Source organism: Symphalangus syndactylus, chromosome 8 (assembly GCF_028878055.3).
Source record: "Symphalangus syndactylus isolate Jambi chromosome 8, NHGRI_mSymSyn1-v2.1_pri, whole genome shotgun sequence".
In the NCBI taxonomy this organism is placed as follows: domain Eukaryota; kingdom Metazoa; phylum Chordata; class Mammalia; order Primates; family Hylobatidae; genus Symphalangus; species Symphalangus syndactylus.
The window spans coordinates 75,251,140-75,268,443 of NC_072430.2; the positions used below are offsets into that span (position 1 = coordinate 75,251,140).

Genomic DNA, 17,304 nt, shown 5'->3' on the forward strand with positions numbered 1-17,304 from the left:
AGAGAGATAGAACCAATAGGGGAGAGAGAGACAGTGAGAGAGAGAACGAGAGAAAGATAAAGAGAAGAGAGGATTTATTAGGGGAATTGGCTCACAGAATTATGGAGGCTGAGAAGTCCCATGATAGGCCATCTGCAAACAGGAGACCCACAGAAGCCAGTGGCATGGCTCAGTCCAAGTACAAACGTTTCCACATCAGGGAAGCCAACAGTGTAACTCTCAGTCTGAGGCTGAAGGCCTAAAAACCAAAGAAGCTGCTGGTGCAAGTTCCAGAGTCCAAAGGCCAGATAACCTGGAGTCCAAAGACAGGAGAAGAAGGGGGTGTCCCAGTTCCAGGAGAGAGAGAAAATTCACCTTCCCTCTACCTTATTCTATTCAGGTCGCCCACATTGAGGGCAGATCTTCCTCACTCAGTTCACTGACTCACATACCAATCTCCAGAAATAATGCTTTACCAGCTATTTAGGTATCTCTTAATCCAGCCAAGTTGACACCTAAAGTTAACCGTCAGGTCATCCTTTGTAAAAAAAAAAAAAAATATATATATATATATATATAAAACAATATATATATTCTATAAATATACAATATATTATATTATATATTAATAATGATATTAATTACCACTTATTAAGTGCCGGTTATCACCAGGTATCATACCTAGCATTTGATGTGCATTATATTTAGTCCTTGCAACAATCTGCAGGTAAGCATTATTTCCATTTGTAGTTCAGTGCATTGAAGCTTGGAGATTTCAAGTGTCTTGCTTAAGGTTACAAAACCAGCAATAGTGAAGTTAGGACTTATATCCAAAATGGGTCCCATGTTTCTGCTCTGAGAACCCTTTTTGCCAGGTTCTACCTGGGCACTATCATTTTCATCTTCTAGTATGCATTTATCTTAGGGCAAACCCATTTCTTCCCTATAAACAAACCATTAACAATCTTTTCTCCATCTCTGGACTTTTCCCAAGTTCTCCATGTTCCTTAAATTTGGCATCAGCCCAGCATTGACAATATCATTCAGTGTGACACACACACACATGCGTGTATGCATTGTAATGTCACCAAAAATACAACCACCTCCCTTTCCATGTTGTCCGCGTAGAAACTATTTTGTATCTATTCAAATATTCACAAAAAGTCAAATTTTTTTTTTTAGAAAGTGAACAAATAAAAGGAACCATAACTACCCGGACCCCTGGTGAGAGCTAGGTGGTGAGATGCTGAAGAGCCATTGACAAGTGCATCTCTGAGCAGACTACTAAGCAAATAGCAAAGGGACAAAGCAGAGTCCACCCCACACTGCTCTAGATTTGGTCTATGTAGCATATGCTTTACCCAGCACTTATAAAAGGTTTAGATAATTCCCACTCCTGTTCTTTCCTGCCATGTGGAGGGACAGCAACTGATTTAAGACTGCCAGCCTCTTTAATCCCACCCTCCTCATTCCTGGGAGAGGTGGAGTGCTTTATGTAATCAGTGAATATGGGCGGTTACTTAGGCTTGTTTAATCCACCTCTTCTTTGCTCTTTCTATTGGAGGAAAGTGTGCTGCAATAGGCCTAAAAGGGGCAGGGCCCCCTGTGTAGAGTCCTTGGCTGTCTAGCTGTGAGTCCTGATTCTGGGGTTCAGTATTAGGAAGACACTAATTACTTGTACCCAAAGCCAATTTTTTCCAGTACAGATTCATCAGTAATTGAGCTTTTTTTTTTTTTTTTTGAGACACAGTTTTGCTCTGTTGCCTAGGCTGGAGTCCAATGGCACGATCTCGGCTCACAGCAACCTCCACCTCCCGGATTCAAGTGATTCTCCTGCCTCAGCCTTCCGAGTAGCTGGGATTACAGATGCCCCCCACCATGCCCAGCTAATTTTTGTACTTTTAGTAGAGACGAGGTTTCGCCATGTTACCCAGGCTGCTTTCAAACTCCTGATCTCAGGTGATCCACCCGCCTCAGCCTCCCAAGTGCTGGGATTACAGGCGTGAGCCACTGTGCCCAGGCTGAGCTGACATTTTAATCTTCATTTATTGACACCTTAATCTCTCTGATTGGTTTAAAACTTGGGCAGAGAACATAGGGATATTATTTATTGGGTTTCTCTCAAACCTCACTGGATGGCTGTGATTCCACATTGTGGTCTTGTCTAGTAGACTATTCTGGCCTGTATTCTTTGCTTGCCCTCTGTTTATTTCCTCAGACGGGGACAGTAAATCTTGAATCACTTGGTGACCCCGTTATACTGATACCTAGCCAGTTCCCTTAGTTCCCTTATACAAAGTAGGAGTCAGGCCTTTCTCCTTCACTGAGGAATGAGGGTGATCTTCTGGTTGGCCAATGTCTCCTTTCCCTTTACATCTCTGGGTATATTTCTCCTAAATCTGTGCTGCATCTTTCCACATTTATGAAGCATCAACAAACTCGTGGTTTGTGATGTCATGGTAGAAAACAAACATAAAAGTCCAAGGGCTCTGGAATCAAACAAAGAATCAGGTAAAGGTGAGTCACTGCTCTTCAAAACAGTGTCAAGAAAAAGTGTTTTATGTAGGGAAGTTTAAACTTTCCCTCTGAAGGTTCAATAAGTGAGTCATCCCGCTGAAATAAACTGACATTACACAAATAGGAGAAAAGCAAACAAATTTATTAACTTGCATAAGCATGGAGCCATGTAAAATATGAGACTCAAGGAAGGGCCAGATGGAGCTTACATAGTTCCCTCTTCACAGAAGAGAGGGAGATGGGGGAATACAGGCTATTTTGAGGGATAATAATACGGTTTGGCTGTGTCCCCACCCAAATCTCACCTTGAATTGTAATAATCTACATGTGTCAAGGGCTGGGCCAGGTGGAGATAATTGAATCACGGGGGCGGTTTCCCCTATACTGTTCTCGTGGTAGTGATTAAGTCTCATGAGATCTGATGGTTTTATAAATAGGAGATCCCCTGCACAAGCTCTCTTGCCTGCCGCCATGTAAGACATGACTTTGCTCCTCACTTGCCTTCAGTCATGACTGTGAAGCCTCCCCAGCCATGTGGAACTGTGAGTCAATCAAACCTCTTTCTTTTATAAATTACCCAGTCTCAAGTATGTCTTTATTAGTAGCATGAGAACAGACTAATACAGTAAATTGGTACCAGGAGTGGGGTGCTGCTGAAAAGATACCCGAAAATGTGGAAGCAACTTTGGAAATGGGTAACAGGCAGAGGCTGGAACAGTTTGGAGGGCTCAGAAGAAGACAGGAAAATGTGGGAAAGTTTGGAACCTCCTAGAGACTTGTCGAATGGCTTTGACCAAAATGCTGATAGTGACATGGACAATAAAGTCCAGGCTAAGGTGGTCTCCGATGGAGATAAGGAACATATTGGGAACTGGAGTAAAGATCACTGTTGCTATGCCAAGAGTCCGGTGGCATTTTGTCCCTGCCCTAGAGGTCTGTGGAACTTTGAACTTGAGAGAGAGGATTTACAGTATCAGGTGGAAGAAATTTCTAAGCGGCAAAGCGTCAAGAGGAAGCAGAGCATAAAAGTTTGGAAAATTTATAGCCTGACAATGTGATAGAAAAGAAAACCCCATTTTCTGGGGAGAAATTCATGCCAGCTGCAGAAATTTGCATAAGTAATAAGGAACCAAATGTTAATCACCAAGACAATGGGGAAAATGTCCCCAGGGCATGTTAGAGACCTTTGCGGCAGCCCCTCCCATCATACGCCCAGCAGCCTAGGAGGGAGAAATGGTTTCCTGGGCTGGGTCCAGGGACCCCCTGCTGTGTGCAGCCTTGGGATTTGGTGCCCTGCATCCCAGCTGGTCCAGCCATGGCTAGTAGGGGCCAAGGTACAGCTGGGGCCATGGCTTCAGAAGGTGCAAGCCCCAAGCCTATGCAGCATCCACATGGTGTTGAGCCTGCAGGTGCACAGAAGCCAAGAACTGAGGTCTGGGAACGTCTGCCTAGATTTCAGAGATGTATGGACACACCTGGATGTCCAGGCAGAGGTGTGCTGCAGGGGCAGAGCCCTCATGGAGAACCTCTGCTGGGGCAGTGCAGAAGGGAAATGTGGAGTGGGAGCCCCCCCACAGTGTCCCTACTGGGACACTGCCTAGTGGAGCTGGGAGAAGAGGACCACCATCCTCCAGACCCCAGAATGATAGATCCACCAACAGCTTGCACTGTGTGCCTGGAAAAGCCACAGACACTCAATACCAGCTCGTGAAAACAGCTGGGAGAGAGGCTGTACCCTGCAAAGCCACAGGGGTGGAGCTGCTCAAGACCATGGGAACCTACCCCTTCCATCAGGATGACTTGAATGTGAGATATGGAGTTAAAGGAGATCATTTTGCAGCTTTAAGATTTGACTGCTGCATTGGATTTTGGACTTGCATGGGGCCTGTAGCCCCTATGTTTTGGCCAATTTCTCCCATTTGGAATGGGTATATTTACTCAATGCCTGTACCCCCCATTGTATCTAGAAAATAACTAACTAGCCAGGCGCGGTGGCTCACGCCTGTAATCCCAGCACTTTGGGAGGCAGAGGCAGGTAGATCACCTGAGATCAGGACATCGAGACCAGCCTGATCAACATGGAGAAACCCTGTCTCTACGAAAAAAATACAAAATTAGCCGGGTGTGGTGGCACATGCCTGTAATTTCAGCTACTCAGGAGGCTGAGACAGGAGAATTGCTTGAACCCAGGAGGTGGAGGTTGTGGTGAGCCAAGATCACGCCATTGCACTCCAGCCTGGGCAACAGAGCAAGACGCTGTCTCAAAAGAAAAAAAAGAAAATAACTAACTTGCAGGCCGGGCGCAGTGGCTCACGCCTGTAATCCCAACACTTTGGGAGACTGAGGTGGGCGGATCACCTGAGGTCAGGAGTTTTGAGACCAGGCTGGCCAACATGGTGAAACCCTGTCTCTACTAAAAATATAAAAATTAGCCGGGCATGGTGGCAGGTGCCTGTAATCCCAGCTACTCGGGAGGCTGAGGCTGGAGAATTGCTTGAACCCAGGAGGTGGAGGTTCAAATTCCTGACCTCAGGTGATCCGCCCGCCTCCGCCTTGCAAAGTGCTGGGATTGCAGGTGTGAGAGACCATGTCTGGCCGGGTATGTCTTTATTAGCAGTGTGAGAACAAACTAACACAGGCAGTGAATGATTTTTAGGAGAACTGAGTGGACCCAAAGAGCAGAGAGTAGTTTGTAAATGATTCTCTTTGAAAACTGAATGGGACCAGAGAACAGATAATGGCCAGGACAAAGTTTTTGTGTGCTCTCTGAGAGGCGGCAACAAATTTTAGGAAGGCAAGAGGCAGAACTTCATTGTGAACAAAGGTTGTCTTATTATGTGGATAAGGTCTCCCAGGTAACCTCTTGGAACTGCCCTCAGAAAAACAGATGAAAAGTTGGTCTGGGCAAGGTGACTTTTAATCTCTTACGGTAGTTAATCTTCCCTGGTTATTTAATGAGATTTCCTAGGGAGGTGGTTTTAGGCCAACAGCATTTCTTTTGGAAGAAGTCTACTCAGTCAGATAAGGAAACTTCCACAGAGAACCCCTCCCTGTGCTTGATGTGGGGTGGAGAAACCAAGAGTCCTTGTTTTTTTTTTTTTTTTTTTTTGTGAGACGGAGTTTCACTCTTGTTGCCCAGGCTGGAGTGCAATGGCACGATCTCGACTCACTGCAACCTCCGCCTCCTGGGTTCAAGCGATTCTCCTGCCTCAGCCTCCCGAGTAGCTGGCATCACAGGCATGTGCCACCACACCTGGCTAATTTTGCATTTTTAGTAAAGATGGGATTTCTACATGTTGGTCAGGCTGGTCTCGAAGTCCTGACCTCAAGTGATCTGCCCACCTCGGCCTCCCAAAGTGCTGGGATTACAGGCATGAGCCACCGTGCCCGGCCGACTCCTTGGTCCTGAGGCAGCTTTGATGGCTTTTTAATTCCCTTTAGTTCAGTGTGCTCAGCATGCTGAAGCACCATCCTTTGGACCATTGTTTTCTGCACCTTAATACTTTTGGTAGCCATTTCTGTGCTACAAAAACACCTGAAATGGTGTTTCAGGTAAGCAGAAAAAAGCTCCCAGCCTCTAGCTTTCCTATTTCCAAAGCTCAGCTAGGGCTCTTTCTTGGGTTCTTTCTCTGAGCTCAGGCAGGGGACAGTTAAGCCTACAGTTCAGTTCTCTGAGATTCAGTCTTAAGTCACTCTTGCTACAATCTTCTGTGATTTTGCATTTTTCTTTGGATCACTGAAGCAGTATTTAGCTAATGTGCCTGTGAACACTGTCCACTTTCCATAAGGTCAGAGTGCTGCTGGCTTCTGCTGGTAGCCTTCCCTGCAGGTGACTGCTCCTGACTGAGCTTTAGAGGAATGACCAATTCTGGATTCCTCATCACCAGTGACACAGTGTGCTTCCTCAATTGGACCTTGTCTATGCCAATAGCTTAGTCTTTGTCTATACCACCATGAATATGGTTATTTGTTGTTCTGTGTTTTTTTTTTTTTTGTTTTTTTTTTTGAGATGGAGTTTCGTTCTTGTTGCCCAGGCTGGAGTGTGGTGGCATGACCTCGGCTCACTGCAACCTCCACCTCCTGGGTTCAAGCGATTCTCTTGCCTCAGCCTCCTGAGTAGCTGGGATTACAGGTGCATGCCACCATGCGCAGCTAATTTCCTTGCACTGAGACGGGTTTCACCATGTTGTCCAGGCTGGGCTCAAACTCCTGACCTCAGGTGATCCACCTGCCTCGGCCTCCCAAAGTGTTGGGATTACAGGCGTGAGCCACTGCGCCTGGCCAAATATGGTATTTGATTTGACATTTTATATTACAGATTAAGTCCTTAAGAAAGACAACACTCATCCCTGATGTACTGAAGATCTTTGTTTTGTCAGTCAGTGCTTTCTACTTTCATTCTACTTATCATTCAACTTTCTTAGGTTAACTATCTTCTAATGTAAAAAAAAAATGCATTAATATATAAAAGTATAGTCTTCAAGTTTAGAAAGCCTGTCTCTTTGGAAAGTTACTGACCTCATAGCAAACTATGAATAAATTCCCCAAAGTAGGATGAACAGAGCAATTTATATCCATATATAAACATAATTATACTATACAGTTACATAACTAGAATAAAATTTAATGTAAATGTGCCAAAGAGGAGAAGAAATCACAGAAAATTTACAAAACTTACATGAAATAAGAAAATGTTCAACTATGTAACAACCAAAGCTTCCTTAACTTGGGAATCTTGGGAACCTAGAAAGTGAGGTAACCCAAGCCAAATTCCTTTGGTGTCACAGTTCCTCCTATACCAGGCCAGGCACTTGCCAATGACACTGGAGTAGGGGTAAGCCCTGGGTGTGTTGTGTAGTGTGTGAGGTAGTAGGTGAAAAACAGCAAAGAGGTAATTCTTTATTCTCGAGAGCTTCTTCGTGCACATGATCAGCTTTTGCACACGCTTGGAGGAAAAACAACACTATTAAAATGTCTTTTTAAAAGTCAAAGCTAAATGAGTATGCAATAAAGCTTTGAGAAATGGAAAAGAAAATCTATGAGGAAAACGTCAGCTTACTTATCCAGGGAATGAGCAGGACTTAATTCTCATGCCGGCATGGGGCTGCTGGGCACCCAGCTCCTTTCCTGTGGGTAGAAAACAAGTCCCCAAGTTGCTACTGAGCCAAACTTTAAAGGCCAGTCAGGAAATGAGCAGCAGTGCCGAATGGGAAAGCCTGGATCCATGTTTTTTTCCTAAAGTAAACAAAAGATCTGCAAAAGTATTTCCTTGCACTATTTGGCAAGAGAAAGAAGCACCTGGAGACTGAGTTAGGCAGAGAAAGCATGGAAGAAATGTGAGTAAAACAAGGAAGGTTATAATGAAGCTTTGTCTCACTAATCTCCAGAGCCCAGGTGTTCTATTAAGAAACAAAGCTGCAAATGAAGAGACATCTGAGAGAGTGGTGGATTAAGAATATATTCATGGAAAGGACAGATTTTTCATGCTTTTTGGGATCCTGAATTTCATCTTTCATTTGGATTAAAAAGACACTTAAAAAATATCTTGTAGAAAGTCAAAGTAAAAATATAAATATTAAAATAAATGAGGGCTGCGAAAGAAAAAGTATGAGCAATGAGAAAAGCAATTATCCTTGGAGGCAGAAATTTCTTTCTTGTTTCAATGCAGGATGTGATGCTGGCAATTTCAGCCATTCTCTTTCAGGCAATTTTCAGCGCGAGTGCCCAACGCTGCTTAGGGGGATATGTCTTTGCTCACCCGAGGGAGCAGGGCACAACTAAAGATGTAAGGAGAGAGATCGCATTCTTTACGCCAAGCATTCTGTTCAGCAGGACCGCCTCAGGAGGAACACAAGTTGCTCTCAGGAGGCAAGAGGTGAGAGAAATGAGGCAGCAATTACATAGTGTTGCTTGTGCTAAGTACAGAGTATTAAAAACAAAAAACAAAAAAAACCCACTAATGCAATGGACTCAGCAGCGGGCTCATTGCTAATTTTAGGAAGTCACACAGGTTTAGTGCTTGCTTCCAGCAGAAAAGCCTTAAAAGCCCAAAGGGTGACTGTCCTCCAGTGTTTTTTGAAACAACCAATACTTGATATATAAAGGTTAACTGAGGAAAAAATTAATTTCTGCGTTTTCTGCAATGAACTAGGAGCAATGGATAGAAAACATTTGGCCAAATAATTTTTATAAGCATAACAAAATTCCATTTTCCTGGACCAAACCTCATCAGCCCAACTAGGAAGGATGATGCTGGGGCTTTAGGAGGCAATCAAAGGCTCATTTGATTTGATAGGTAACATCTGACAGAGAAGCATTTCCCACTCTGGGGCCTGGATCTACTTAGTGCCTACCTGCTGGAGAAAATCAAAGATACAGACCCAGATCACTGGGATGCCAAGGACACAGCTAGCTGGACACTATTTGAAGTCCACGCGCTCAAGTATTGCTTTTTTTCCCTCTTTATGTAACGTTAACGTGTATTTATTCATTCAGCTGCCTCTAGCTGTTCCTTACTTAACGTTAAGTGGTTGTGAAACCACAGACACTGTAGAATCAGAAGCTGTTGTTTTAAACTCTTGGCCAAGTAGCAGTGCCTTGTAGCTTGCCTCTGCCGAGCTCCAGGGGCAGCTGAGGGTGGGCTGTCTGACCATCTGGAGGTTTCAGTGTGCTCCATCCATCTCATGCCAACCTGACTTGCCAGAATTAGGGTCACTGTGCTCTGAGACACTTTGAGATGATGCTCAAGGGAGCTGTGCTCTGCAGCCTCCTGGGTCCCTCCTGCAGGTGCACTTGCTTTTTCAATCTGATGCTATTTTTCTTACCCTCTGTAGGCACTCACACGCAGAACTATTATTACTTGCTTGTTACTGCATGTTGCTGATTCATACTCATAGGAAAAAGTAATTTTATCTTCAACACCTCTTCCTTGTCATTTAAGACATATGTTAATGAAAGACAGATTTTGGCATCCACTTTTCTCTGTAGCTTTGAGGCCACAATATAGATTCATTATAAATGAAGATGCAACTGTTATTTTACTTCTATTTATAACTACACCAAAGCCATCTTGCGGGTACCTTTGTGCCTCTCAAATCCCCAACCATATTCCAAGAAACTGTATTCCAAGAAATGCTCAACATTTCATGCCTGAATTGGTATTAATGTGGCATTAATGTACATACAATGTTTTAAATAACGATGTTTTCACTCATATTTTATTATGGACACCTCCTGATTTCACATATTTTACATTACCCTAGAGCTGAATCCTTTTGAAGACATTTTAAGGGTGTTTTTTTTCCCCACTGCAGTACAGAATGCTTTTTTTCTTTAAGTGAGGAGTATGCAAGTGAGAGTGCTCTGCGAGGAGGGATGCCAAGTGGAAGGCTGAAGCCTGAGGGGGTGGGGCGAGTGCAGAACTAGGCAGAAGCAGAATGCTGAAAAGAACTGATTGAAAGCTTTTTGCTTTGTCATTCCTCTCAGTTCCTTTCCTTCTCTTCTTTTCCAATTTGTAATTGTGGACAAGTGTAACCTACTTATTTCCTAGAATGATTGGATCTAGAATGAGCCATAACCTTGAAGGTCATCCAAAACAAACTCCTCTCCACCGCTATCGTTTTCTGCTTGACTCAGAAGCTCTTTCTTCCCTCGTGCCTTTCCCAGCAGCATTTGGGCCCATCATTACAAGTGCAGCGAGTAGAGGTTTTGGAATCAGAGAGTTCTGGGTCCGAGTTGTGACTCTGCTACTTACTAGATGTGGTATCCTGAGCAAGTTACCCAACATCTCTTCTGTAAATGGTTATCATCAAAATGAATTTGTAGGAGTTTGAGGATTAAATAATTTGTATAGTATACACAAAATCTAGCATTCAGAGCTAAATTAAGAGTAGCTAAGCAGTTCAATAGGAACTAGGACCCATGCTTCCTGTTTGACTCTGAGGCAACACTTTTTTCCATGGAAAGATACTGTCTTTCTTGAAATGTCTCATAAAACCTTTGAAAAAGTCTGTTGCTGGAATACTGTGTGTACTGCCTTGTAGATTAATAACAATACCTCACATATATTTAATGTTCTAGAATTGACAATGCACTTTCACAAGCGGGGAAAATACCCACGCCAACACTAAGTCTCCTGATGACTAATAGAGGCAGGAAGCAGGAGGAGCAGAGGCTTTGAAAGAGGTCGATTAGCGATGCAAATGTGAAGTTATCTGCACTTGTGAGGAGCATAACAAACATCAAAACCAATTAGAAGTAACAATGTGTGATCTATTCAGGCTTCAGGACTTTGATGAGTTGGAAGTTTTGGGGTTTAACAATCCAGATGGTTCTGATAGCTTTAAGTTTTGCCTCCAAGAGGGCAGCTATCTGCATATGGGTGAATTTTCACGTACAAGCTAGAGTACAGCAACGACATAGAATCACACACAGGTAGAAACCGGGACATGTTCACAATTTGTAGACAAAGCATATGGAACTGAGAGAGGCAAAGCAAATAAGTTCTCAGAAGTCAATGTTAAATGGGTGTTTCAATACAGGCAAATATGTCATACCGAATGCAAAACTTTTAATAATAGAAACTGTTATCTTGACTTTCTCACAACCTTCGGAAACAGTTCCTCATGTGTGAGAATTTTTACATTTGGACGATGCTCAAAAGTGAACGTTTAGAAATGGAGAAAAAAAATGAAGAGTGCATTTAAACAATATATTCCATTGTTTCTGTATTGTAAGAAGATGAAAGAATATACCTTTTACTGCTGGAAAGAAAATGGTCCTTTTGAAATTCAGCTCTCTCAGAAGATGAATTTTTAAATATCAAACTCTGCCTAACCAACTGGTCCTAGCTTTATGGACGTGAGGGCTAAATTAGAATTTCATGCAGTTATCAAATATTTTAAACTAATACCCAAGCAGTTACATTTGCAACACCTCATGATTTCTTAACATCTATAGACAAAATTCCAAATAGGTCTTTCCCTTTTCTTTCTGTGCCAAAATCTACATTTCTGTATAGCAGCAAACCCTGAGACGGAAGTTGTTGTAGGTAGGTTAAGAGACAGAAAGACTGACCAGGCAAGCAGAAGACACTGGTGGAAACGGCCCTGCTGTGCAGCCATGTGGAATAGGAAGGCTATGCTGGACAGAGCCCAAAAGAGACCAGTTTGTGTCTCACAGTCCAAATTTGGTTGATGTATTTTTGAAGCTTCTAAAGGTTAACTCACATGCTGTAATACATTATAGAAAGACACGAAGCTGAATTTTACTGTGCCAGTCAAGAGGCTGGCTTGAATCCGCTATTTAGAACTGAGAGAGACAGTACAATTTACATGTGTGAGAATGTGAGAATAATTTTACCTTCTGTTGTTTTTAAAACCACCTTGGGCCATGATTTTTAAATGGAGACACAAGGAGATCTGCTGGGGTTCCCATAGCAACATTAACTTATCTAAACTGCCCTTGTTGTATGTAATACTTTCATGACTAGTTTGGCTAATGTACACTTTAATTATGAAATACAACGGAGTTAAGAGTCTTGGGCAAATTTTAATGTTTATATTTACTGACTTATGCATGTTTAAACAGAAAGCTTGATAATTGTACCTTTGAGGACTTGCCATCAAGGCAAGTTTGTGCAAAAACCTTTATGTGGTCTTCCTTGCCACTGATCTCTGACCTCACTCCATTCCATTCTATAGACAACTCCTCAACCTCTCTCAATACATTTGTAAGACACCATGTCTCAAACTGATCTCAGATGGCTCCAGTTCAGAGACTAGAAGTCAATACATCTGCTATTCTAGGTTATCTACAAGCTGACCCCCTTCCCATCTTTTCTACCTATCCCTCATCATTAATGTCCCACGCCACACTTGTCTTCTCACCATCTGCTGAGAATGTACATTCAAGAACTAGCCTGAGACCTACCTCCCCCAAGAAACCTGATTCTTTTCCATTCTTTTTCAGAGCTGATCTCTCTCTCTCTCTCTGGAAATACTATTACTACTGCTACCACTGCTATATGATGTGTTGGGTGTGACTGGACAGCATCCCTCCCCTGGTGTTTTTTGACAGCAGTGTCTTGATTTTCCTTTGAAGAACTTTCTTCCATTCCAGGAAGTGAAATCTCCTTCCACTCCAGGTTGGAGTGCAGTGGTGCAATCTCAGTTCACTGCAACCTCTGCCTCCCAGGCTCAAAAGATCCTCCCACCTCAACCTCCTGAGTAGCTGGGACCACAGGTGCGTGCCACCATCCCTGGCTAATTTTTGTATTTTTGGTAGAGACAGGGTTTTTCCCATGTTGCCCATTCTGGTGGCATCATCAGTTAAGCTGCCCTGCCCCAGCCTGTTAAGAGATGAACCAATGACTAAAGCTGGACCAATGATATTCTTCTAGAAATTGGATTTTAAGTGAATTCAGAAAGAAAAAACAGTTGGAACTTAATTATTCCAGTGATGGTTCTTTCAAGAGTATTTATTTCTTCTAGGTTCTGTGGTTCATAATCAAAGTCTGCTAGCTGGTAAGTTCCCTATTTGAGTGTTTGTATATTGTCTTAGATCATGATTTACAGGTTTGGGATATGCATATTTTGTTTTGCCAGCTGGACTCTATTTATGCTCCCTGAAGAGCATAAACAAAGCTGGGTCTTTATTGTTCGTATTATTCCATTGAATTCAGCACTCAATATGTAAGTAGTCAATAAATATTATGTAATGAGTATGAGACTAATCTTAAAAACTTCATTTTACAAAATGTGATTTGCAAGCCAACTTATGTCCTTTTTGAAGCAAGGGAGTAAATAAATTTTTTTTTTTTTTTTTTTGAGATGGAGTCTCGCACTATCACCCAGGCTGGAGTGCAGTGGTGTGATCTTGGCTCACTGCAACCTCTGCCTCCCGGGTTCAAGTGATTCTCCTGCCTGAGCCTCCTCAGTAGCTGGGATTACAGGTGCCTACCACCACACCTGGCTAATTTTTTTTTGTATTTTTAGTAGAGGCGGGGTTTCACAGTGTTAGTCAGGCTGGTCTCGAACTCCTGACCTCGTGACCCGCCTCCTTGGCCTCCCAAAGTGCTGGGATTACAGGCTTGAGTGACTGCGCCTGGCCCTCGAGCAGATAAATACATTTTTAACTGCCACAATTTAAGAATTTTCTTGGGTATGACAGTTGTCTTAAACAGGGCTTACTACTGATACCAGAAAGGGTCTGGATCCAGACGCCAAGAGAGGATTCTTGGATCTTGTGCAAGAAAGAATTGAGTCCATACAGTAAAGTGAAAACAAGTTTAAGTAAACAATAGGCTGGGTGTGGTGGCTCACACCTGTAATCCCAGCACTTTGGGAGGCCGAGGCGGGCGGATCACGAGGTCAGGAGATTGAGACCATCCTGGCTAACATGGTGAAACCCCATCTCTACTAAAAATACAAATAATAATAATAATAATAATAATAAGCCGGGCGTGGTGGTGGGCGTTTATAGTCCCAGCTACTCAGGAGGCTGAAGCAAGAGAATGGTATGAACCCAGGAGGTGGAGCTGGCAGTGAGCTGAGATCACAGCACTGCACTCCAGCCTGGGTGCCAGAGCAAGACCCCATCTCAAAAAAAAAAAAAAAAAAAAAGTAAAGCATAAAGAATGGCTACTCCATAGGCAGAGCAGCCCCAAGGGCTGCTGGTTGCCCATTTTTATGGTTATTTCTTGATTATATGCTACACAAGGGGTGGATTATTCAGGCCTCCCCTTTGTAGACCATATAGGTAACTTCCCGATGTTGCCATGGCATTTGTAAACTATCATGGCACTGGTGGGAGTGTAGCAGTGAGGATAGCCAGAGAACACTCTCATTGCCATCTTGGTTTTGGTGGCATTTGGCCGGCTTCTTCACTGCAAACTGTTTTATCAGCAAGGTCTGTATGACCTGTATCTTGTACTGACTTCCTATCTCATCCTGTGACTAAGAATGCCTTAACCTCCTGGGATTGCAGCCTAGTAGGTCTCAGCCTCATTTTACACAGTTCCTATTCAAGATGAAGTTGTTCTCGTTCGAAAGCCCTTGATACAAGAGCTTGTCAGCTTACATATCTTTTTTTTTTTTTTTTTTTTGGAAACAAGGTCTCACCCTGTCACCCAGTTTGGAGTGCAGTGGTACAATCTCAGCTCACTGCAACCTCCGCCTCCCAGGCTCAAGTGATCCTCCCACCTCAGTCTCCTGAGTAGCTGGGACCACAGGTGTGTGCCACCATGCCTGGCTAATTTTTGTATTCTTGGGAGAGATAGGGTTTTGCCATGTTGTCCAGGCCGGTCTCAAACTCCTGAGCTGAAGCGATCTGCCTGCCTCAGCCTCCCAAAGTGCTGGGATTACAGGTGTGAGCCACTGCACCTGGCCTAACAACTTGTATATCTAAGAATAGCCTGAAAATAATGTCAGCATGGGCTATACTTCCCCAATTTTAGGAAAGGAAAGAGGAACTAAAATTCTATTTCAGATATCAGCCTCTGAATTTAAAAAAAAAATTGGGAGAAAAAAGACAACAACAAGACAAAAAATAATACACTTTGACCTTGGGCTTGTTGTAGCTTTCCCTGGAAATAAGGTGTGCTTTCTCTCTGCGATCAGATGACAATGGGAAGAGTCTGACTGTGTTTGGGAACGGGTTTACTAAGCCTAAACAAATAAACAATTTTTTTTACTTGCAAAAAATGTCAAGTTACATTTTCTCAAAATTACTTGACATAATACTAATTTAATTGAATGCTTATAAAAATCAAGGAACAAGCAAAATGGTTAGATGTAATAAATTCAAACAAGCTTGGGCATATCAAGTTTTCAAAGCACAGAAAAAGGCACTGTGCCAAACCACTTACATGTGCTTAAAACGCACAAAGGAGCTCACCTATGACAAAACAGCAGGAAATACAAATTCTCTTCTTTTTTCCTCATTGTCTTTTGAGAAACGATAGACTTACAGTAGTCCTTGGATAGCACAGTCCTCTGGCTTTGTACCTTAACATGTTACAAAGTTCAGTCTTGTGAAAGGAGTGTAGATACCATATTGGAGCTATTCTGAGTCTGGTGCAATGGTTTCTGGAATTTGCCTTGAATCCATACTCGGTGCATTTTCACTTGTTTTTTCCTATTAACTTGTAAGCGGCGATCAACCAGATTTTGCTTTTCATCTAAACTGGCTTTGCAGAACATACTGTGGAGTTCCCCTGTGAGACAAAAATGGCAATAAAATATATGACATGTGACTAGAGATGGGGGAGGTCAGGAATAGAGCACTGATGGAATAACTGACCATCTAAATTTTATTTATACAAGAAACACTCTCTAGAACAATTTGGTGAAGGAAACCTGTGAAACCAAGCGAGTTTCTTCTATTTCACAAAAATACACCATGCGTATAAAAATATACCTGTTTACAGACTAACACGGCAGACATCAACAGATATATAAAACTATTGGTTGCAGCTTTCAATATTTTGAAAGGTGCTCCCTTTCTGAGTTTTTGTTGGTTTACAGAAACCCAAAACGGCAGATTATAAAAGTACTCACATAAATTTGGGGAAATCCTTGAATGCGACATTCACTTGGTACTGTTAGAAATGCATTTTTAAAAATGAGAAATTGGTCGGGCATGCATGGTGGCTCATGCTTGTAATCCCAGCACTTTCGGAGGCTGATGCAGGCAAATCACCTGAGGTCAGGAGTTCAAGACCAGCCTGGCCAGGGTGAATAACTTGAGGTCAGGAGTTTGAGACCAGCCTGGTCAATATAGTAAAACCCCCTCTCTAATAAAAATACAAAAATTACCTAGGCGTGGAGGTAGGTAATCTCAGCTACTTGGGAGGCTGTAATCCCAGCTACTCGGGAGGCTGAGGTGGGAGAATCGTTTGAACTGGAGAGGTGGAGATGGCAGTGAGCTGAGATTGTGCCACTGCACTCCAGCCTAGGCAATAGAGTGAGACTTTCTCTCAAAAAAAAAAAAAGAAATCAGCTAGAGATAAGTAATTTTCCTTCTTCTTTCTAGTTTGAAAATGTATTTTTTTTTAGACATAAGGTTCACTCTGCTGCCCAGGCTGGAGCACAGTGGTCCAATCATAGCTCACCATAGCCTCATCTGCCCCAGCTCAAGTGATCCTTCCACCTTAGCCTTCCAAGTAGCTGGGACTACAGGTATGCACCACCAGACCAGCTAATTAAAAAAAAAATTGTTTTGTAGAGACAGAGTCTCATTTTGTTGTCTAGGCTGGTCTCAAATTCCTGGCTTCAAGCAATCTTCTCACCTTCATCTCCCAAAGTGATGGTATTACAGGTGAGCACCCCTGTGACAGGCCAAGATAAGTAATTTTCTATAAACTTATCAAATGTCCTCCTTTGGCTGTGGCTATCATCAATTTTTTTCATATCTAGGCTAACAATATCTCCAAAATGGAACAGCCTTCACCTTCATCTGGGTATGAGGGTAAAACAAGAGACTTTAAAGCAGTTTTAACTGGAAAAAGATTAAACAGTAAACGGCCATTTTCAAACTTTTATGTAGACCAGTAATAAGCATCAAAGTATGAAGACATCTAATGCTTAATCAATGACTGAAGCCTCAGTTTTATAGCTTCTGAGCTATAATCAATGATATAATAATTAACAAGAACAATTACGACCAATTATTTCCTTTTGTAGATTAGCATACCTTTTGTAAAGAAATATGCTCTGGTACCATCTCCTCGAACATAAAAATTTTCAGATAAACAATGTCCTGAAAAAAATTGTGAAAAGAGAAACTTTTAAGGGTATTCCTTTAAAAAAA

General features: G+C 42.5%; 1 protein-coding gene across 44 annotated transcripts in view; it reads right to left on the reverse strand.

Moving 5' to 3' along the window:
* The window catches only part of METTL8 (methyltransferase 8, tRNA N3-cytidine), a 181,979-nt gene that overhangs the window by 54,316 nt on the left and 110,359 nt on the right, over window positions 1-17,304 (reverse strand). For 17 of the 44 annotated variants that reach the window (XR_010122153.1, XR_010122152.1, XR_010122148.1 and 14 more), the window contains 2 exons: window positions 17,188-17,253; window positions 15,391-15,709 (listed from right to left, as the gene is read on the reverse strand). Coding sequence is in view for 16 of the 44 variants with exons in the window: in XM_055289708.2 (XP_055145683.1) it covers window positions 15,519-15,709; window positions 17,188-17,253 (257 nt within the window). In the remaining 28 variants the exon portion in view is untranslated. Of the gene's footprint in view, window positions 1-95; window positions 293-15,220; window positions 15,710-17,187; window positions 17,254-17,304 lie in introns of those variants that run through there. The other 27 variants (XM_055289708.2, XM_055289704.2, XM_063644721.1 and 24 more) reach the window with 4 other exon arrangements.